Genomic DNA, 24,202 nt, shown 5'->3' with positions numbered 1-24,202 from the left:
ACTCCCAGCTTGCAACACTCAATTACTCCTTCTGATATTTTATTTTTTTTGCCTGCAGCTTCAAATTACCTTCAAGGTGCACAACGCAATTAGGTAAAAATATTTCCTGCTTCGTTTTAATTGCACTAAAACTCTAATGTACCTCCAGCGAGGAGCAGTAAGGTGGAAATTGGTGTCCCAAATATTTCAGATTGATTAAAGCCCAGGATGACTCAATAAGCTTACATAGTTCTATTAATTATTAAATGTTATTAATTTTTTGTAAAAAACCCCCCCACCACCACCACCAAAAAAAACATCAAAACAAAACACACAAACAAAAAAACCCAACCCTTCCTGAAGCCACATTCTGTATGATGTTTCTGAAATAAGGTATTTTTGCAAAGCAGATGATAATTCTTTCTGAGTTTAAGAAAGATAATAAAAAAAATTTCTTCATATACTTGGAGTGGTTTCCATCTGAAGAATTCACAGCTCCTGGCAAATTTTAGTATCTTGGAATTTGATTCTGAAAACACTTATGTATGTGACTTATGTATGTGACTCATTTCACTGCGATAGCTGAGGTATTTATATGGTTCTAATTTAGAATTGGATCACATTTTTTTCAAAGCCTTTCTTGGTGGAAAATGCAGGTGATCAGTCAAACCTTATGATTGCTTAAAAAACAATCTAAACTTTTATGTCTGAGAATTGAAAAAAAAAAAATCCAAAAGAAAACAATTAGTTTTTGAAAGCACTGAAACCCAATGTGCTGATTTCTTCATTCCTGTGATGGCTGGTTCATAAGATTAGTTCAATGTGCTTTGAAAAAAAGTAACAAAAAAACCCCAAATTCCATTTGCACACAGTGAAGAGTCTGATCAGTCTCAGTCCTTTGGGTTTCTGTTTCAGAAAGAGCTTTACTTTGTAATCCAGTTTATTCTAAATCAACCTGTTCACCTTAAATGACGGAGACAGCAGATCAGTACTGGTCTAGCTGTTTTTCAGCATGTTGGGAAGATATCACATAAGCCATACAGCTGAGAGTAGGGGGTGATGGGGTATACACTGAGCATTAGGACCACAAAGATGATCAGAGGGCTGAAGGACCTCTCCTGTGAAGACAGATTGAGAGAGCTGGGGCTGTTCAGCCTGGAGAAGGGAAGGCTCTAGGGAGACCTTAGAGCACTTTCCAGTATCTGAAGCGGCTACAGAAAAGCTGGGGAGAGACTTTTTACAAGGGCATGAAGTGATAGGAGGAGGGGAATGGTTCCAAACTGACAGAAGGTTTATTTAGCTTAGACATTAGGAAGAAATTCTTTCCTGTGAGGGTGGTGAGACACTGGCAGAGATTGCCCAGAGGGGTTGTGGCTACCCCCTCCCTGCAAGAGTTCAAGGCCAGGTTGGATGGGGCTTGGAGGAACCTGCTTTAGTGGGAGGTGTCTCTGCCAAAGACAAAGGGTCCCTTCCAACCCAAACCATTTTATGAATTTCTAGATCTATGATCTGGAAAAGAAAACCCTGACAGCTGTTTTTGCTGCAGCTGAGAGTTGAAGTGTAGCTATGACCATAAGCTGTAGAGTGGTGTCTGATGTTCCACCCTCTTATCCCGGTTAGGTAATTTCATTCCCTAATGCTAATATTAATGGTCTAATTGATTTGAGACTTACCAAAATAGTGCAGTCATCTGAAGTCCTGAAATTTTGTCAAAAACCCTCAAAGAAACTGCAGACATCATTAATCCCTATACTCATTATTTCTAAGACTGTCATCTATAGATCTATTTTTCTTTTATTTTGTTTTGGTTTACACTTTTACTGCCTGACAAAGACATTGTGAAAGGTGACCATGAATAGACTTCAGCAGTGAGGACTTTCACTGGCCATTGTGCCTAGAGAGGCTATCCCCAGGAGTGCACTTGGTTCTCACTTCTCTCCCCTCATGTAGTCCCCAGTTCTCAAATGCATTTGCCAACATGCGTAGCAACCAGAGCTTGGATGTTATAGAGATGCATTTGGGAGGAACTAAAGTGAGACCCAGGGGCTTATTTCACATGGGCCATCAGTGAGATATCAGATGAGCCTTTCTGTGTCTTAGTGAATCCAGCAAGTTTCTCACTAGTCTCATACATGACAGGCTCATGCTAACCTAAGCTTTTGTGCTCCTCAGTGTGTCTTAGAGATTTATTTGAGAGAGGACTGGTGGTGGGGTAGAGTTGAGACTGAATACGTCTTACCTACTTCCATGGCTGTGAACAAAGCCTGCTAGTGATGGTGTAGTAGCCCATGGCAAATGTCAGAAGGAGATATTTATATAAATATATATACATGCATATATATACACACACACATATATATATATATATTTGCCCATCTCTGCAACTCTCTCTCTCCTGCACTCTCTAGGGCAAGAACAACCTCTGATCATCTCCAGAGCAGCTCATGTCTGCAACTGATTTGTATACAATTCTGAGAGAAATTGAAGGTCCTCAACCTCTTCCCAAGAGGCACATTGAGAAGATGAGTCTCTGGAAAAAAATGAACCCAGTTCCTTGCTGCTGGTGTACAAGTCCATTCACTTGCTTTGAAGCAGAACTCCAGGAAGGTAGGTACTGGCTCCTCCTTCCCCACGGGAATACAGGAGACAGATTAAATAGAAGAGGGGGGGGGAAAAATCATTTCACAGCTAGTCTGCCCCGAACAAGAAAAGGTTCCTGACACCAACAAACTAATCAACGCTGAAAGCTTATGAGGTCAAGGTTTCCCTTCTCTTCCATTATTCTTTTGATTTTTTCTGACTGGCTGGGACTTGAGCATTGCCCTGGCAAGTCTATAAATATAAAAGGCTTTAGTGCATTCCTCTGGAGCACACCAAAAAACCATTTGAATAACTGTGGGGTAAAGTTAAAACTAAATGGACCCAAAGCAACTAGCAAAAAAAAGTTTGTCCAGCCAGTCTTCAAGTGCTGACCATAAAATTCTCTAAGTCAGGCCCAAGAAGCTTGTCTCTGCTCAACAGGAAACTGGAAAGACACCTCTCACTCCTAAGAGCAAGCCCTCTAGATGCAGTGTTTTGTGTGAAACCTTATGGCCAGGAATGCTAGTGCCAAGCAACTGGCAGAATTGGCAAAAGGGTATGAGCTGTGCCTGAAGGATACAGCCTGGGATCATCAGGGTTGAGATCTGAACGTGTGGGCTGCCTGGAGAACCTCAGTGCCTGTGTCTTCATCCCAGTGCTCCTTGAAATGCCACTGAACCATCTTGGGTGGCCACCAGTGTCCAGCTGCTAGGAATTTCCCTGACCTGGCCACCAAGAAAATCCCACCTTCGCAGTCTTTTCCACATACACCTATGGAGTATAAAATGCTCCTGAAGACATATGAGGAGTATTTATAAACCTCCATGTTCTGGTGGGGAAATGGCAGAGGGCCTGGGAATAACTATGGCTGGTGCTGCATTGGAAATGTCAAGGGCTCCTGTCCTAAGACACTGCCTGTGATCACTGCACTGCAACACAGGGGATTTTACTCAGCAACCTTTTCATGGCAAAGACAAGCCTGCTCCCTTCATCTCTCCTGTCCTTGGGCCCTCTGTTGGGCTCTGCTCTCTTTCAGTGCTCTCTTTGGTAGAAAAGGGGAAAAGAAAATTTCCCCATTCCCTACCAAGTTCTGAAAAACAGGAATTATAGCTGCAGCATAAGCTCCTCTGATGGATTCTGCTTCAGCAAAATGAAATTAAGATTTCAGCAAACAAGCCCCAATTCGATGGTACCAGTAGAACAAATGACATCTGATAATTACTAACTCCTTTTGCTTATTCTTTGCTCTGTTCACCCCATCAGTCTCTCCAGATTATATTTTCAGCTGAGTTTAATGAACACCATTTATTAAACTAACACCAGGGTTCTGCTTTGGCCTCAGACAGATGTGCCTGCTAATATGAATCATTTTGTTCAATTGGATTATTCTGATGGAGAGCGGATCCCTGCCACTCTGAGGAGCACAAACAAATGGGGAACAGCTCGCCTCCAGTTGTGACCAGCCGCTCACATTCATTAGGAGACAACTCCAGGCTCTGCAGGCAGCTTGGCAGGGTGGTGTCCCACTGCTTCACTTCAGCCAGCTCTTCTGCTCCTTTCCTCTTCACCCTCACACACAGAAAGAACCCGGATCCCATTGTGGCCCTGAGCCTGGCTTGCCAGTGGGACACAAGCATTACTGCTACCTTTCCTGTGTTTACCACCTGCATGGGCAAGAGGATTCTCCTTCTGCTTTGTTACAATGAATGGTCCTTATCTGAATGCAAGCCAGACCCCTTTAACTGTGCATTCTTCCCTTTCCAGTGTGCCATGTCTGACCTCCTTTACATTGACACCTGAGAAAATGTAGACTACTTATTTGTTACTGATCCTTCTTTACTCTGATCTTCTCAAATTATTTGGGCAAGGGGACAGAGATTATATTCTTTTAAAAGCTTGTATTAATCAGAGAAGAGATAACATCCATCTGAAATCTCCCAGACAGAGATATCCTCAGTATATCTTTTGGGATTTTAGTGTTGAAAATTTCGGGTCAATCCCTGTAATATGTTGTGTTCAGGCACCAGATATCCATCTATCTGTCTGTCTCAATACAAATCCTACCTTCTGTGAACCATAAAACTCCTAGCAGAGTGACACTACCACTTCTCACATCGACAGAACACACTCAGCAGACATAACTTGGGGAAAAATTACAGAGGCAATTTGAAAGATCAGAAGAGAGAAAGCAGAAGATTTCTGCTCCCTGAGTGTAAGTGGCCAAATCCCACAAGTCTTTAGCTGGCATAAATCATCATCGCTCCATTAAAGCCTATTTTTTTCCCAGGTGAAGGGCAGGCCCAGCACTTCTCCAGCTACCTGTGATCCTCAGGGCAACTCACTCCAAAGCATTTCTGAGGGAAGAAATTATCTTCATTTTAATCCTATGCAGCACCCTGAGTTACTTCCAGGAATCACTGGTGAGTACCAAAAGCCATACCATCAGGAACTGGGGCTGAAGGAGAAAGGGTCCCAAAGTCAACGATGGTGCCAGTCTGTATGCCTTTACTAACAGCCTTTTAGCATGCTCCTCAAGAAAGCCTTCTACTGAGAAGGTAATTCCTACATTCAGGTTTAAGTTTAGGGACACTTCTCCAGAAGCAAGCATCTATACAACTCTCTCTAAATCACATTACACTGGTCTTTACAGGGAATAGATAAAGGTCCTATAGGAATTCCTGAAAGGATTTTCATCTAACAAGCTCTGTACGAAATAATGCCCTTGTCAGCTAAGAGCAGAAGACAGAAAACCCTCAAATACACCCCCTCTGACAAGTATCATATCTCTTTGGATTTAACATTTAAGAGCCCAGTTTCCTGAGGCAGTTGTTGAGCTGCATGCCTGCCTTCCTTTGCTAATGCTCGGTCTGCCATGGTGGAGCAATGTGTGCCATGCAAGGAGAATGCACAAAGGAAAATAAAGAGCATGGAAAGCTTGTCATATGTCACAGCAGACAGGATGCAACCTGTATTGATGAGTGGAGATGCTTCAAGAGAAAAGAAAAAAAAGGAATCCTATCCAACAAAGGCAAATTTGTAGCTGACTATACTGCCTGTGGCTTTCATGGCCAATAATTTCCAAATGCTCAGAAATAAAGGTATTGAAAACCTATTTTCTTTTGAAACAACCAGCTTTCTAGATAGCTTTTTAGATATACGGGTATTGTATTACAGCACTGTACCATGACAGCCAGGGCCCTGGTTCACAGTGTAACCAAACTCAACCAAAAAATATCTGTTTGCTTCAAGGATTTCTTATAGCCAGAAGTCTCAAAGGTAGACATCTCACTGCTGTTAGGATTTAAAATAGTTACTCTGCTCTACACAGAATGGGTGCTTCAGACAGACCAGCTGCTGGATCTGTCCTACACAGGAAAAGGGAGACATCTGAAGACACAGGGATGGAGAATATCTCTTCCAATAATGGGAGAATTCTGCTTTACAAAGAGGATCACTTGAATGTACAATTGCAGCTTTCCAGGGATGCAAGATAATTTCATCTGTTTGTAAGCCATTGTTGCATAAAGGGATTTACACATGGAGTGGTTTTGTGCATCGAGAAATGTGTGCTCCTTCCCTAGTCTCTCTGCTCTAAAAAGACCAGATCAGCCAAAATGGTGACATTGAAACTCCCTCTAGAATTGAATATAACTGAAATATCTCTGCTAGGAGAATATAACAGAGAGTTAAATAAGAATTAGTGGGCCTGAATCCTTGGCTGCCATAAATCAGTGTCACTTCACTGACTTCAGAGAAACTGGTGATTGACTCTGCCTGAGAACTTCACCTGATCATGGTTGTGGTAAGTACCTTTCCAGACAGAGCACTGAGTTTTCATTTACTGTGCTTCTTGGTTGGGAAATGACTTGACTGCTGTTCTCCTTTCCCCTTCAGCTCAGCCTTCTACCCAATATTTCAAAAATGTTGGATGAAGCTCAGCTAAATGGAAAAATGAACCATTTTAAATAAAAGCTGTCTTTTCTCCTACTGCAGTCACAGGGCAGGACAAAAGACACCTGAGAAACAGGGTTTTCACTGTAAACCTTTAATTCTCTGCTGCAGCTGAATCAAATACTTCAGAGACTAGAGTTTTGATATTCACTTGTATCTGGACAAAGTTACCGTACCATGAATTATTCAAATATGCAATTATTGCATTTGATATATCACTGGGTATAACTGTGGGAATGAGAAACAGTGTTCTAGTGCAGCTGATTGTATATGCCTTCCAAACCATAAGGACATCAATTTAAGGTGCTCACATTGATGGAGCACTCTGCAACCCCTTATTAAGATTCTTGCCAACTCCCATGGCAGTTTTCCCCTGCAGAGTAAATTTCATGGAGATTTTTAGCCTTCCTTTTCTTTATACTTACAATGTAAGTGCCAAACATTACCCCATACAGCTTCAATTCATGGTTCTGCAGTAGCTTTCAAAGGTCAGATAATTTTCAGCCTACTGATCAATGCTACACAAGTGACCTGACTCCTGTGAACCATGTGTTGGAGCTGACTTGTAACTTTGACTTTATTGAGAGCTTCCAGTTTCTTACATTAGCCTTCTCTGCTAAAATATTTGTCCTTAGGGCCAGTGGGCTTTGTCCTGCCTTTGGGCTATACTATCCACACCGTACTAATCTGGCTGAAAAACCCAGGTGCATGATTCTGATGTTTTCTTTTGACTAAACACAACGAGACAGATTTGTCAGCCTTCAAACGTAAAAAGCATAGGGACATCTAAGGAGAACACTTTTTTCCTGAAGTCCTAGATCTTTATGGTATTTACACACTGAGCTTTGAAGAACTTGCTCTTTGCTCACTCCTCAAGTAGTTGTGTTTGCAAATTGAGAAGATGGTTCTTTTCTTTCCACTCATTAGTGGGTACTGCTCTGCCCAGTGCTCCAGTAACAAAAGCATTTGCTGATTTGTCACATCTTTGCAAGTCCTGTAAGAAAATGCCCACATTTGTTTTTAAACCACATCCTGGATTTTCACAAGCCTCTTGCATTGTGGGTCTGTTCTCTCTCTCATTCTCTTTGTACCTGTTTATTTAGCAGAAGATTGCATTCTGTCAGTGTCTGCTGCTGCTGGAACAACCATTTTGGCTATGAGTGCCTCCTGTGTTATTACATCTCTTCTTCTCTCATTTCAAATCCTGGCTGCTTAACACATCTACCCTTTCCTTTTCTTATGTCTCTCAGTTTTTCTTGGAGTTGCAGTCCCTCGTGCACAGATCCAGCAAATCTCTATGCTGGAGGAACCTAATAAAAAGGTTCCTTCAAAGTCTACTATTTTCAGTATTTCAGTCTACTATTAGTACAGCTGACCATTAACAGATGAAATCAAAGCTTGTTTAGCTCTAAACCTGACCTACTCAGGTAATTTGCATAAAACAGTCCATATGAGATCCCATTGTAATCTTGTTGGTCAAGTGGCTCAAAGTTAAATTATGACCATCCAGTGTACCCTGGGACTTTGGGGTTTTGCTGTTGAAAACCTTTAAAGGTGGCATAACCACACCAAGTTCCTGGTCTTTCCCCAGTAAGGAAAACTCAGCAGGCTCTTTGCTGGCTGAGTCATGGGAAAAGTTCTAACAAGCCTCCAAAGTTTCCTTTAGGTCATCAGGAGCAACTGCATCACAGTGGGATGAGGAATGGGAGGCTGCTTTCCTATCTACTATTTAATTCTGAAATAATTACATTATCTAACATTTTTTAAAAATGGGGACACAGGTTTTAATGAAGAATTCATGCTCCAAACTGAAGGAAAGTGTTATGGTATTGCATTGTGCTGCTCTATCACTCCCATGACAAATAGTGCAGATCCTTTACTGACCTACATGGACTCATTTAGATGCAAACACAGCAATACCCCTGAAAAGCTGCCCTGCTTTGAGGAGGAACAAGTTCCAAATATTGCTGAATGGAATTCAGTCTCGGAGCAGTAATTACTGATTGTAATTTTGGAGTAAATGCAGTAATTAATTATTGTCGTTTTCCATCACTGCATTAGATTGTGTGCCAATCTTAGAATAACTACAATAATTAGCAAATGGGATTTTGCATGCTGTAGTATTGAAACTGTGGTTTATAGAAGAGACGTGAAAATTTACCATACTAAAGTTATTGGTAATTTCAGTGGGCAGACAGGTTAAAAATTGTCAGCCAGAAAAGAAAAGTGTTTTTTTGTCAGTTTAGCAAACACCTTCAGTGGTTGTGTTTCAGCCTCCACAGCAACATTCACTTCCATTCTCTAATGTACAAGCACAACAGCATAATGTTTGGGTTATAAAAACTGTGAGGGATGTGTAATTTAATCACAGTTGACAGTGGAAATTAAAAGCAAAAGTAATCCAAAGGAAAATAAATAAATAAATAGTCTTAGCTGATGTTTTTCCTGTACCTGAACAGACTTTCCCAAATTAACCTGTTCTGATTTTGTTCTCACTTTATTCACTCATATTAAAGCTTGTGCTGCAGTACTGTTTTGATGTAATTATACTAGTGCAGATTTCCATAATGTAAGCAAGTCCTAAATTATCTACGTGATGACTAAAGGAGGGAAATGACAATAATCTGTGCAGAGAAATTGGTTAGCATGATTATAGGAGGCATAACTACAAGGGATTAGATCCTGATAAAGGATATTTAGTCCAAATGATGATCATCTTAATAGGTAGCAATGAGATCAATGCAACAGCAAAATAGCCTCTCACTGAAGGTAATGCAACTTTATCTGAGAGGGATAAGCAACCTAAAATTCAGTAAAAGATACACTTTCACTAGACTTCACATTGAAGTAATTTGAAATGGAGAGAGGCAAGCAGAATTCTTCTATTCACATCTCTGTCTTTACAGGCATTTGGAATTTTTCTTGTTTGCTTTTGGCTGCTAATGTCTGCTTACTTAAAAGTTAAGTGTTCTGGTTGTTTTTCTCTTAGTACAAAACAAAACAAAACAAAAAAAGAAAATACGAAGTTTTCCAGTTTCTGGTTATCTGGAATTAAGAAATAATAGTAATTAAAAAAAGACATTGATGTGGGAAGAAATATCATCTATTCCAGCCAGCTGCACAAACAAGCATCTTATACCTTCTACAGTAAAATACACATGTTCAAGAAGCTATGAAGGAGGACCTGGAACACTTATTTTTGTGTTTGAGCTTTGGCTTATGTTATTTTCCCTGACATTTTGGAGAAGCAAGTTGCCTGGACAATGCATTCTTTTAATGTTTTACCACTACTCTTAGGTGCACAGCTAAAAAGAAATTCTTAGTATTGACCAGTTATTTTCCTCTCTTCTGTTTCACTTTCTCCTCACTCAGTTTGTCCCACTTACGCTCATTTTGTCTCACTTAATTTCATGCCAGTCAATGCTCCAGGTTAGTCCCACCCAAATGTCTCTCCATCTTTAGATTTAAATAAAACTTCAGCAGCAGGATCTTTCTCTGAGGTGGGAAATAACACTTCGCTAATGATCAGTCACTGCAATGAAGCCTCAGAAGGGGAATAGACAGGATTTTCACTGCTCTTTGCAATGTCTTCTGTTGATCTATCAGCTGGATTTTTTCTGTGCTGCTCTGTTAAGTCCATAATACTGGAGAAGCTGTGAATTATGAGGATTTCCCAGCAATATTGTCCTATCATGGCTACCACTGACTTAGTGTGGATAGGGCTAAGATGGGGGAACTAGTCTCAGTATGGAGGGCAGGAATCACACCAATCACTTCTGCTCCCATGGGAAGATTAGAGAAGCTGGTCTTTCTGCCTGCCCCAGCAGTTCTTCATTGTGCTGGCCAGACAAAGGGCCCACACCCAACCCCATGTGCTACAGGTTGTACCCACAGCTTTGCCATATTACAGGGTACTGGAAATGGCAAATGGAGCTCCATGGCTCCAGCCAATGCAGCTATGGCTTTCAGGGTGGGTTGTTTTTGTTTTGGTTGGGTTGGGCTTTTTTGTGGATTTTTGTTTTGGTTTTGGTTTTTGTTTTGTTTTGCGTTTTTTTGTGTACTGGGTTTTTTTTTTTTGTGGTTTTTTCGTGTTTGGTTTTTGTTTGTTTGTTGTTTGTTTGTTTTGGTTTTTTTTTTCATTTTTCTCTGCATTTACTATGTGAAAGACACATGAAATGTCTCTGAATCCTTGTTTCCTAGTCCTGAGGGGGGATTTGTCATAGACTGTATTGATTTTGGCAGAGTTGCCTCAAGTGATCCTCCTTTCTTTTGCTTTCTCCCCCTTGCTCCCCTTTATTTTTATTTTTTTTCCCTACAAACACCTCTTTAATTATAAAGAAAACAGAGAGCGGAGGCAGCTGTTTTGGAAACATTTTGCCATCTGAATTCTCCAGGGCTTTGCTTGCTGCAGCTTGTGGGCTTATCTGCCACATCATAGAGACCCTTTTAGTGTTTGACAGCAACTTTAGAGCACTTTCAAGGAAAACAAAGGACTTCAAATCACTGTGGCCTAGGCTGCTTGTGTCCCAAAAGGGAAACTTAGAAGTTAGAAAAAAAGTACATCCAGAATTAAAAGTGAGTGACCAACTTTCTTTCTTGGTTAGGAAAAAACACTTTGGTGGATTACATCAAACTGAGTGCTGCTTGTGTTTTTTTGTTGGCAGCTTCTTGTTTTTGGAAAGGAGTTCAATATAACAAAGCTCTTCCTTAGAAAAATCCCAATTAAAAACTTTCTTGAGCATCCTCTTGAAGCACATGACTAATTGCCCTGATGTCAATATGGTTATGCACATGCTTCAAATTGGAATTAAGGACCCTGAAGAGCTATGAGCAAAGTGAAACTAGACAAAAAACATACAGGAGTTACTGTGCTTCTGCCAGTTAAGAGAACTGCCTGCTCTCAAGCTTTGCAGTAGCTATCTGTGCAGTACCCATGGGCTTGGCTGGCTTCTGTCCTAATGTTTTTGGGAAGCTTCTTCTTGCAGTAATGACACTGTCTACTGAGTGGGCAAGTCAGAGATTTCCAGTGGTATTTTGGAGAACGACTGTAAGATGCACATCAAATGATCCCTAGGGATACAACAATACACTGCTGAGCCGAGAACAACTGACCAGTCTCTAAGTAAGGCTTATTCCTGAGGGCTTAGTATCCTGCTGCCCTGGCTGGAAGCTGACTTCTGGCTATCACGACTAAAAATCCTCTGTCTGCTTCTAGGGTGATGGTATGGGTGTTTCCAAATAGCAGAAAGCAGATGAACTGAAGAATGAGCTGGATCCAAAATACCTAAAAGACTTCCTATTTAGAGGCAACAATTCAAGACTGTTCTCCTGTGTTGCAGAAACAAAGGGAAGACAAAGACCTATTCTAAGGGATAGATATGGAATTTTATTTCTGTTTTACCAGCTGATTTATGTTATAAAATTTATTGAGGGGAAAAAACCCCAAGCAACAAACCTTAGTCCTATTACTGAATAATCTTTTTATAGGAAACAAGCTGAGATGTCACCATCAGCTGGACTGTAAAAAGGCAGACAGAGAACTTCATAATGATCCATGATAATGAGAACACTGTAGACTCGTGCAAGTGAGTCTTTTAACAACACAGGTGTCTACAGCCCTGCACTTTTTTACACAACCATAAGAAACAAGCATATACTAAATGATCACAACTATGCTATGATATAAAGTTATTGCTTCAGGCAAAACTAAGGAGCCACTTGTGTTCCTTGATCCCTTGGCAGGTGTTATTGAAAATTCCCCCAACATAGACAGTCCCTGCTTTAACAAAATCACATGCATGCACGTTCTGCTCTCGCCTTGCAAAACCTGCAGTAAAAAGCCAGTGCAATGAAGCAAAAAGCATTTGTATATGGAAAAGTATTTTGGTTTCAAGCTTCCAAGAGGACTTGTCATAAACAAGGAAAAGAAAAGAGGCATTTAAAGAGTAAAAGTGCTTTCACCATTGTCTTCATATAGTCACATACAAAGGAGAGTATAAACTATGGATGCTGTGTTTTGCACATGCACCTGGTAAGTTTATTGCAAGGTTTCTTAATCCACTTCATGTTGTTTTCAGTGCAGCACCTCTTTCAGAGACATTTTGATGCCATTCCTTAATTCTCAGGGGTAAGGATACTGCTCTGAAGACCAGAACATTACATTTCACTGCTCTGGATATTACATTTTTCAAAGGTATTAGAGATACCCATGAAAAATTAGAACACTTGAGTTATTTGGGAAGGTTGAAGGGATTTCCTGCCTGTACCTTTGATGGGCCAAATGGCCCTGAATCAAAATAACTGAATCACAGACACTATGGTTATAATGTCCAGGAACAGGTCACCTAACCCTTCCCTGTTTCCCTGTGCCACTACTTCGGGAGTGCAAACTGCTTGCTACAGTTTAGGGCCTACGTTTATTAGGGAACCGCTGGTATGGATCAGTTTTAACAGCATGGACACTTCCTGTCTCTGTAACAATCACAGATGGTTTCATACATATGTTTTGCAAGGAATTGTCTAATGTAAAAGCCAGCCAGTGGTAGAAAATATTTCCACTATTGGAAACATCTCAGTTTTTTTAGGCAACAGGCTGGGATTTCAACAAAACAAGCTGCTTCTTCTGGTATTTTTGATACACTTACATGCATTAGAAGTTCTCTTGGAGCATCAAGCTGACTCCTTTCCAACAACACAAAGTACATGAGTCTGACAATGAGACCCTTGGTCAGATTTGTCTAGGTCATCACTCATGAAAAGTTTCCTTGGTTTTGGTTGGGTTTTATCTACACACAGAAGTTAACAGTAACTGAGAAAGAATTGAGCATGGATCCTTCTATTAATTTCTTGGGCTTGGGAAGGAAGAAGTTAGCAGTTATTTAGTTGTCAGGGCGACATATTTGCCTCAAGGTTTTTATGCTGGGATGAAACTGGATACAGACTATACTGCGTGAAGAATGAAGAACACTTTGAAACATTTGCAACACAGAGCTATTGAGACAGACACTGTCCCAGTCCAGTCACCTGGGGTTAAATTGCAGTCCAGTCCTATCGCTTAAATGCAGATCTTCTTCGCCCACCAGAAATGCTCTCTTTGGCTGAGCAAGGGGAATCAGGACAGCTGCAGGCTCTCCTCTAGTGACCAGAAAGACTTTCTAGAGATGCAGGATGCCCTGGGGTGGGGAACTTGGCTCATCCCTCGTAAAGCATCCTTCCACCTCTTTTTCTAAAGAGACACACACACACAAACAGTTCCTGGTTTCTGTGTGGATGTGTATTTGTGCAGTGTGGTTCTAGCCAGAGGCCTAAATGAAAAAGGCAGAAGCTAGAGTGTCACAGAGCTGAATCTTTTTGAGGTTCTATGACACAAAGGGAGGCTACAACCACAGCTGACACCCCCTTCCCCATGCAGTTACCTGTGCTAGTGCTTTGTATCCACTGATTCCCACAACTCTTCAGTAGGGACGATTAGCATCCTTTGGCCTCTTCAGCTGCACCTTCAGCCTTTTCATGCCAATCTGGAAGCCATTCATAGCTTGGATAGCAGCTTGAGCACTGGCAGGATTGTCAAAACTCACAAAACCTGTCAAAACATGAGGCAAGGTAGAGGGCTTAATGAGCTGAAGGGGGTCAAGGCACGTACATGCAACGACCACTGAGAATGAACATGGGGAAGGGGATGAGGGCAGTGGGAGGGAGGGAGTGAGGAGGTAGAAGGGTGGGCTGGTGGGCAGGAGAGTGAGGAGAGGATGGTTGCCAATGGGGGACAAAGGATGGGAGGGGCTATTACAGATCAGTGTCCCAGGACACAGCACCTGGTCTGAGTGCTAGTTTGGACACAAGATTACGTGAAACACAGGGATCCAAATGCTGGTGCAACAGTACCAGCATGCACAACATTTGGATCACCTTTGAACTGGGTGTTAGCAGGTATGATGCACGGTCTCAAGGCACTCTGGCTTCCTCTTTTTCCCTCCATCATGACTGGGGTAAATCTCTAGACCTTCCTTCACCCACCAGCAAAACCTTTCCTTTGCCTTCCAATATTCATGGTGACGGGAACCTGATATATCTACTGCTGCTTCCTTATTATGGCAATATAAGTAAAATGTGAATTTAATAAGTTCTCCATTATGGTATTCATTGGCATGAATAGTTTGATTGTTGGTCACTTAAGCAATATGAGAAGCTTTATTAACTGGCAATTTCTGTTGACTCTGCAGTTGAGAAAGATGAATGCTAGCACTTTCCTAACATGGTTTCCATAAGTAGTTTCATACCTTGCCAGCAAATCATCCAATCAGCCATGGAGCATGTCCAGCAGTAGAAGCACCTATAGTGACAGAATATTGTGTCTACAGGCCACATAAAATTACATTCCTTTTCTCAATGGAACACTTGTTCTCTGGGGATCAAAAGAGCCAAGATAGGTCAGAACCATGCAGGATGCAGTGCATGTAATTTATTCAGCTTTGGGGAGAGTTTTTGGTGTGGGTGTTGGCTAGCATATATGTAAGTATGTGTGTATGTATGTATGTATGTATGATGTATTATGCATTTATTTATTTATTTATTTGCATATTTATTTATGTTAGCTCCAGAAAAAGCCTCATTTGCCCAGGCTGTATATGAATTTAGCTGGAGTGACCATGGGTCTGAGATATTAGTGAGACAGGGAGCCACCACATTGTATTAGAATTGCCTCTGCTACCTTTGCCAAAAAATGTCCCTGTATGCCAACATTTCTGAGCACAGACCTTGGGTAAGACTAGTCTGGACCAGCCTACAATCCAGACAAAGCCATCTGTTTTCCCACCCCTGCAAAGCTCTGGCAGCGCAAATCAACCCTAGGAACCCAGTGTCTCTCAACAGACAGGCTGAAATGAAGAGACAGTTTGAGAGCCCCTCAAAAAGCCAACGCTGAGCATTTGCTGCCAGATATGCACCTGCTCCTAAGAACAGCACCAGGCATGGCTTACAGTCTTGGGTTGTGATGTGCACACATTTAGCAGCACCCCCTCCCTGGTCTATGTCCTTCTTGAAAAGAAGTCTCACAGATGGCCCAGGACAGCTTGCATTTAAAGAAGATATGCATATGCATGCATGCACATCTTTTCACTCTTGCATTAAAGCTGTACTCAGCTTTATGAGTTTATGAGATGTCTTAAAACCTATGATCTTGACCTCAAAGTGAGAAAACAGGTTTACTGAGTGTGGCTGATATGTGTTTAAGAGGAAGGCCCACTGAATAAACAGACATCCCTCTTCATCCTCCCTTCTTGAAGCCAAGGCTCCAAATAAGTTTTTGTCTGTGCAGTTTTCCTGCCAGCCACCTGGTTTAGGAGGTGCCAACACTGCAGCTCTGAAGATGTGAACAAAAGTGTTGCTCATACCTCACAGCAGCCATCAATCTCTAAACAGAAAACTGGAGAGTTATGGTGAGTATTATTCAGTGGCAATTTGGCAATTGTGGTCAATGGCTCAATGTACAAATGGAGGCAGGTGATGAGTGGTGTCCCTCGGGGTCAGTACTGGGACCAGTGCTGTTTAACATCTTTGTTGGAGACATGGACAGTGGGATTGAGTGTGTTCTCAGCAAGTTTGCTGATGATACCAAGCTGTGTGGTGTGGTTAACACCCAAGAGGGAAGGGATGCCACCCAGAGAGACCTTAATAGGCTGGAGAGGTGGGCCAGTGCCAACCTCAGCAAGTTCAACAAGGCCAAGTGCAGGGTCCTGCACCTCGGCTGGCACAACCCCAGGCACAAATACAGGCTGGGGGGAGAACGGCTGGAGAGCAGTCCTGAGGAGAAGGACCTGGGGTGGTAGTTGATAAGAAGCTCGACATGAGCTGCCAGTGTGTGCTGGAGCCCAGAGAGCCAATTGTGTCCTGGGCTGCATAAAAAGAAGTGTGGCCAGCTGAGCCAGGGAGGTGATTCTGCCCCTCTACTCTGCTCTGGTGAGACCCCACCTGGAATACTGTGTATTCTGGGGCCCTCAGCACAGGAAAGACATGGAGCTGTTGGAGAGGGTCCAGAGAAGAGCCACCAAAATGATCAAAGGCCTGGAGCACCTCTGCTATGAAGATAGGCTGGGAGAGTTGGGGCTGCTCAGCCTAGAGAAGAGAAGGCTCTGGGGAGACCTTGTAGGACCTTCCAGGACTTGAAATGGACCTACAGGAAAGCTGGGGAGGGGCTTTTCATCAGAGAAGATAGTGATAGGACAAGGAGTAATGGTTTTAAACTGAGAGAGGGGAGATTTAGGTTAGGAATTAAGAAGAAATTCTTCACTATAAGGGTGGTGAGGAACTGGAATGGGTTGCCTAGGGAGGTTGTTGATGCCCCATCCCTGGAGGTTTTTTTAGGTCACGTTGGAGGAGGTTTTGTTCAACCTGATCTAGTGGTAGGGTTCCCTGCTTACGGCAGAGGGTTTGGAACTTGATTATTTTTTAGGTTCTTTCCAACCGTAATGATTCTATGATTGTTTCATCTGTTTTTGCAATCACTAATTAGCCAGTAAGCACCTGGTAACGTTCTCAGTTTACATTTGAGTACCTGAATAATCTATCAGTCAACACGGCCCTGTGATTTGATCTCAGCAAAGGAACAAACTAAACACCTCTTGAATTCACCTGGGTTGATTCAGTCTTTAAATATGGCTGAAGGATTCCTTGTTAAAGTTTTACTTGGGCTTCAGCTTTAAATTTGCTGTTGAGCCACCTCATATCTTTGAATAGAGGTTGCAGAGAAGCCTTTTCTTTTAAAAATCACCTCTGGATTGCTAAGAATCGATTTCAAAACCCATCAGCTACATCTACAACAGTAAACTCAACCTGTGCCAGGGAAACTCAGAGAAACTGGAACCAAATCATCTGTGATACCGAATTTTTAGAAAGGTCCTTGACATAGTTTTTGGCTTGTGTCTAACTCCAAACAATTCCTGGACAAAAGCTGAGCATTACTACTAAGCAGAGGCTGTTTTCTGTAGTTCTCTTGGATGTGAGCATGATATTCTCAAATTTAAGACAATTTAATAGTTTGGGTGTGGGCATCTGTTCCAGATGGCCTCAGTGCCACGGGAAAGTGCAAGGTATGTTTACTTTACTAATATATACACAGCTTCTGAATATCAAAGCTGAGTTGGCCGCAGGTGGATAATTACTTATATTGTGTCTTTAGAGAACCTAGCTTGTCTGGGAACTTTGATTTCTACTCTTGCAACTGGTCCTGATGTGATGTAGCTTCCCCTGGCTAAAGGTGTGTCTACCTGTGCATTTATTGTGCGCAAATAATCTTGGAGTCCTAAAATAATCAGTGGAGGTTTAGCCAATATGGACACAAAGGAGTGTTTTTCAGGACACTCCTAGATGTGCTCGAATGAATCAAGTCCCACTTGCAGTCATCAGTGGAGGCAGGCATGTAGCTTTAATCAAGGTACCTCTGTTGTGGGATTCACCTGGTTCTATAGTTGGGACATCTCAAGGTAAGATGTTAACTGGCTAGTGCCTGGGTGAGTCACTCTCCAAAGTGATGTTAATTGCTGAATTAAACTTGTAATGTATGCAACTTCCACCAAAAATGCTTCCAAGTATGATTGAAGTCTTTTATTGGTCTATTTTTACCAAGATTAGACATTTATTTAGGTGATAATCCCTGGTGCTGGGATGCTGATACAGTTGTACTTCTGCAAGAACCTTGCCTTTGAATAAGCCCACAGTTATAGTAGTTTTTATCATCCCTTTGCTTTTGAGCTGGAATTCTAAGGCCATTTCCTCATTCTGTTTCAAAGGTGTAAATAAAACAACACATGGGACTAATAAGAGATCAGAAATGCATTTGCTCACAATATTTCATTTAGACCAGATAATGAAGCTGGGAGTTGTACTCTGGTATTATTGGTATTAGTTGCCTACAGATTTGGACTAGATTTTGATTGTTTATTTTTTTCTTCTTAATTGTCCTGATATCCACTGCCGTAATATAAAAATCTCCACTGGCTAACAGCTGAGGGCAGGGGGGCTGGGATGGGAGAGCTGGGGAGAGAGAAGGAGGAGAGCACATGCCAATAATTGTTCATATTCCTTGTGAGCACATCCTAGGGACAGAGCAGATAGTTCCTGTCGCTTCATTTCACTGTTTTAGTTTCCAGGGGCTTGATATGCTCAGAAATTGTTGGTGCATTCAGCTCTCCCTCTTCTTGTTATTTATGTGGAGCTGTGTTTCATATTGTTGAAGGCATTTGGATGGACTCCAAAAAGATGAAAAGCTATGGCTGATCCTGAGAATTGAGATGTCACAGTGTTAAGGGATAGGCAGATATACAGACAAACTGTGTTAACAATATAATATTCCTTTCTCTTTTCAGGTCAAATACTTACTGGTAGATTATATGGCTTTGTTTTTGTTGTTATGTGCACTAATGGTAGTTAACCATCTTTGTTTCTCCATGTCAATGTCAGCAGGGTTAGTGCTGCTATGCCAGGTTTAAACCTGTATTACTAGGAACAGAATGCATGTACTGGGAAAATAGCTTAAATATTTCCTTTCCAAATGGCTAAAAGCAAGATGATAATACTGCTGTTGCTTAAGAAACTATCTACGTGTTGAATACCACTCCTGCATTGTCTTCTACGATCTTGAAGGACAAAAGAGAAAGGTAGAGGTTAAAAAGCTTGAAGCTGTTTCTGTGCATCAGTTAATTAATAATCAGAGAAATATATGCTCTAGTCTGAAGATCATTGGTAGGAGGACAGGATTTTGTGATAAATGTGTTTTATGGGGGAGATGTTTTTTATTTATTTATTAAATATATTTTTTTTTCCACAAGGATTATGTAAAAAGGCTGTTCTAATAAATGATTTATCAAAACAGCAAAGAATGAAGAAATCTGCTAGGGCTGCAGCTCAGGACATATAATATTCCTGATTCTGCACAGTGTCTTCCAAGAAGGTACTAACACTGGAGTCCATGATTTCTCCTGGCCTGCTCTGCTCCTCCATGACTGTGTAAATGATGAGTGGGCACAAACTGATGTAGCATCTAGGGTGCTTTGGTTTCTCCCCATTTCTTCCACAGCAAGTTTTGGTAATGGTGAATGCTGAAGGAGCTTCTTGGTTTCCTCATGATGTCAGCATGATCACCCATGGCTTTATGTAACTGATCTTACTCAAGGGCGGTTGAAATCAGCCAAGATGATAAAGAAGGGAATTAGCAGTCTATCTCAGAGTGCTTGTGAAGACAGTTTTACATATGTAAACTTTTAATGCACAGTGAGAAGCATCTCTGCATGGCCTTTAATTAGTTTGTCCACTAAGTGCAGTCCTAAGTGAGCATGCTGTTAGGTTCCCATGGACCCTTAATTGGTATTTCTGAATTTTTAGTTTCTCTTTCCATGCTGAAAGGAAAATCAGAGGTTAATGTGCAAAACAGCCTTTTGATGATCTGCTACCAGGTTGGAATAACATGTTGTCTCTCTTCAGCAGAAGCTTCCTTCTGGTTGGAGACTAATACTTGGTAACTATATACCAAGCATCACTTAAATTAGAAGTCAAGACCATCATGAATGAGAGGTCCAGATGCAATCTTTTGACCCAGCCTCTTTAACAGCAGGTTCATTTATGTAACTAGGCTGGTCTTGGGTAATGGAAAGAAAAATAAGAACCTCAAAGAAGCAATAGCTTAACTTGTCTTAGAACTAAGAAGAGTTATTCCATCTATGTTCCAGATGCCTGATGCACAAAACTACCATCTCAGAGATGCACTTTCAAAGATAAACAAATATACATTGGTGCTTATTAGCTTTTTTAGGCCAGAGATAGAATTTTCTCATTCTGGCTGTCAGTGTATTGGTCTGACTGTCACGAGGGATCTTTCTTGGCACTGCTTTTTCCTCCAGTTATGAAAGTCAATAGCTAAAGAGAAGATCTCATTCTTCTGAACTTTTTCCTCTTGTTATTCAGCCCATGTTCATTTCACTAGAGGAAAACGGAAATAACAGAAGAGCAAGGATCTGTGTCTGAGCCTATGGAAGGAAAATTCCTATGTGGTGAAACAGAACCATGTGCACAAGGGCTTGGTACTAGGGCAGGAGAAATCCATGCCCCTTGCTTCACTTGTGTCCAATGGTCTAGGACATCTTTGCACCAGGACATCATTGTGGTGGGACAACTGTCCATGGATTAGCAGATGACACAGGGCTGTGCTGGTGTCCTGGCACATAGATCTTTCGACATAGAGATGTCCTGGTGGAGAGCTGGTGGCTGAGAGTTGTCCCTTCCCAGTGTCTAAAGTGCTGGCATAAGAGGACATATGAGGGGGGCTGAGCCAGACTCAGATGGAGGAAGCTGCAGAAGACACTGGCAATTGGTTGGACCTGAGGCCCTTCTCCTTTCCTTCCACCAGACATTTGAATGAGTAATTAAGGAATTAGTTATTAATGTAATTGTTAATACGTTGCCCCTTAGTGGCTACCTTGCTTTTGTTACTAAACAGTGAAAGGTAGATCTAGGAATGTCAGGGAGGCATTTTCTGCTAGGAAGTGACAATAAGGTGTTCAAAACATTAGGAGTCTTCTCCTCCGACAGAAGGGTGGTGGGGAGGAGCTCCTGCTCTTCTTCCCCTATCTGAACATGACCACTTCAGCACTTCCTTGCTACTTCAGTCCATTCAGTTTCTAAGATTGCTCAGTTTTTCTTTCTCTGTTTTTATTAGTCTTATCAGAGAACGGAGGTTTTCCTTTAATTGCCTTGCAAGGTCTTTACCTTGCTATGTTCTTTACACGATGTACTAGCTGCTGTCTTGCAATTTTTTAGTGCTGTAAAGAATTACAGGATACAATCTGTATGTAAGTAGCTCTATAATGTATGTGTGCATTGGAAGGTATTGTATTGTAAGGTGATTTATGGGTACTGGAATACTCAATAAAGGAGTACTTCTGCAGATCAAGGGCATAGTACTTCAACTGTTTTTCAGTGTCTAATAGGGTTGGACGACTTTTTGGAATATTTAACCTTTCACTGATGTTTAATCATGTCCAAGTGAGAACCGTCTATCCAGTTATCTACCCCATCCATCCATTCATCCATCAATTTTTTAACATATGAACAATCAGTAACTGGTGACTATGCTACTACTATTAACTACTATTAAATATTTCACATCTGCAGGATGAGACAATTTGAAGCTTAAAAGAGCCAAAGAATTGGCTCAGAAATTTGATCAACAATTAATGTTAATTTTAGAAATGTATAGAGTATTAGAAAACCTTCAAAGTGTTCTAGAAAAAAAATTTCTATTATTATTTTTAAAGAATGTAAACTAGTTGACCTAGTAAAGTTAACTAATCTTTCATAAGTCAAAGAAAAATTTTGAAAATTTTGACATGAGGTGATATGACAAAGAATTAAAAGCTGTATAATTAAAATTAATCATATGGTTTCATGGAAAATGATGTCTATCAAATGAACCTGATTGCATAAAATTGCAAGTTTGGCTACTAAACTAAGTTTCCATGGAGTATACTTAAACTTTTCTAGAATATTTGAGAGAAACCTTCTTTGTAGAAAAGTTGCCCATATAAGTCTTCTTTAAAATTGGATAATGCTTAGACCTCCAAAAACTTTTTAAATTGTCACTTACAAGACTGAAGAGTTTCTAGTAGGCTCTGCAGGAGCATGCTGAAAGCTATCTATTCAGTTTTTCTAGTATTACCTGGAAGGCATTTGAAGTAATTACTGGTAAAATTTGCCAATCATACAAAATTGGTGAAGTGGTATATGATGACAGAATAAGTCATGTTGACCTGGGTCACTGCGTAGGCTGGACTCAATTGAATTGTGTTCATTTCAGTCCCACCAAATGCAAAATTAAGTATCTACCGGAAAAAGCAAGTGGGTCACTCATAAAAAGGGAAAATCTTCACTAGAAAACAGTACTTCTAAGAAGTGGGTGTCATGATAACAGCCAAATAGAGCTCTCAGGATTATGCTGAAATATTAAATGCCCCAAGACTCTGTATTGTCTTGGGATGAAGCCAGTCTCTGGGGAATGTCTTCTAGATGTAGCAAGGTGACACCTGTGAGTATGGCTCAGGAAGGATCTTCACTGGAATTCTACTTTCAGTTCTGGTGATTTATCATTAAACAAACAAACAAACAAACAAACAAATGGATAGATGGATAGATAGATAGATAGATAGATAGATAGATAGATAGATAGATAGATAGATAATGTTCAGAGCTATAAGAATAATTCTAGGTCTGAAAAATAATGAGTGGCCACAGTTGCTCAAAGAGAGGTCTTTGGTCTTCTGACCATAATCTATTAATAAATTCCAATAGAACATGGTTTTTATTTTAAGATAGAAAAAAAAAAATCTTGATGGGTTCTTCTGGATGGAAGCAGACGTTTGACAAATTTTAAATGGAAACAAGACACTGAGTCTGCATTTTTTAAGTAGTGAAGGTAATTAACTATTTTGGAACATCTTGTCTAGCAACAGGAGTAGAGCACACATCACATGAAATCTTGATTAGGAGATTTTCTAAAAGTGATGTTCTGGCTCAAGCACAAGGTTTGAACCTGTCACATGCGCTGCAGTGTTGGGTGTATATTATTTCAGAGTTCAGCCCAAAGGCTGAGAATGGTCCTTTCTGAAAACTGCATATCTGTCTGTCTGTCTATTGCTCATTTAACTTTTCAGATATTTAGAAAATCAGCTCTTGTCTGCAAATCTGGCATGAGCTGCGTTAACAGTCATGATAGAGGTGACAATTGATGTTATTGCCTTATAATAAATGGCGCCAAAGTGTGAGCTGTGGACCACTGAGACAGCTGACTGGTACTCGTTCTTCATCTTGCTTCCAGCTGAGAGAAACTGAACAGATGGGAAGGGGAGATTAAATGAAGAGTGAAAGTAGATGGCATGATTAACTTTCTCTAAAGGTCAGAACACCCAGTGCAGAAGGTAGCTTGATATACACGAGTACCTTCCTTATGTCACCTTCCCATCTTCCTGTACATGAAACTACTTCTGTACATTGTTGCAGGGTGAGTTGGAATGTGCAGAAAAGTGGTCCTTGCTACTGAGTTGCCAGTTGGATGTTGTCCAGACATTGTCTCAGAGAAACAGTATCTTCCCTGAAGAAGGCTGAAGACTGTAGAAGCTGACTCTGAATATGGCAGTTCAAAACAAGAAGGATGATTCTTCTCTTTCACAATCTGGTTTCTGGGTTTTTCCTTACAGAAATTACTGTCATAACTGACACTGAAAGCACACTCTTAAGATTCAAGATTAGACTACAGTTTGGACAGTTGAGATCATTACATGGTCAGATATGGGATTTTGGCTCATATATATATCTGGAATCAGGGCACTTAATTAGAACCAACTTTTTCTAAAAAGTGACAAAGAAGAAGCAAAAATCTGATACAGAAAGTCACAACAGACTTCTCATCCTAAGAATGGAGTTAAGACAAAAAATTTCTTGTGTTTAGGTTCTTGTGTTTTGGTTTGTGGTGGTTTGCTGTGGCGTTGGTTTTTGTTTGTTTGTTTGTTTGTTTTCCACCTGTAAACAGAGCTTGTCTAAATGATTAGTAACTGTGTCTGATGCTGCAGACTGTGGTTCTACCCATTCTGCTAAGTATGAGTTGAAGTCATCTGATGAACGGATGGAAGAAGTGAAGGATTCAGGCTTC

At 41.0% G+C, this 24,202-nt stretch overlaps 1 protein-coding gene across 10 annotated transcripts in view; it reads right to left on the bottom strand.

Annotated features, from left to right (window-relative positions):
* CELF4 (CUGBP Elav-like family member 4) overlaps nt 1-24,202 on the bottom strand; it is a 733,798-nt gene that overhangs the window by 12,240 nt on the left and 697,356 nt on the right. For all 10 annotated transcript variants that reach the window (XR_007891849.1, XM_051643093.1, XM_051643095.1 and 7 more), the window contains exon 12: nt 13,926-14,092. Coding sequence is in view for 9 of the 10 variants with exons in the window: in XM_051643093.1 (XP_051499053.1) it covers nt 13,965-14,092 (128 nt within the window). In the remaining variant the exon portion in view is untranslated. The remainder of the gene's footprint in view (nt 1-13,925; nt 14,093-24,202) is intronic.

Source organism: Apus apus, chromosome Z, assembly GCF_020740795.1.
Source record: "Apus apus isolate bApuApu2 chromosome Z, bApuApu2.pri.cur, whole genome shotgun sequence".
NCBI classification, from domain to species: Eukaryota; Metazoa; Chordata; class Aves; order Apodiformes; family Apodidae; genus Apus; species Apus apus.
The sequence above is the reverse complement of the archived record's forward strand: the minus strand, read 5'-3'. Positions and strand labels throughout refer to the sequence as shown.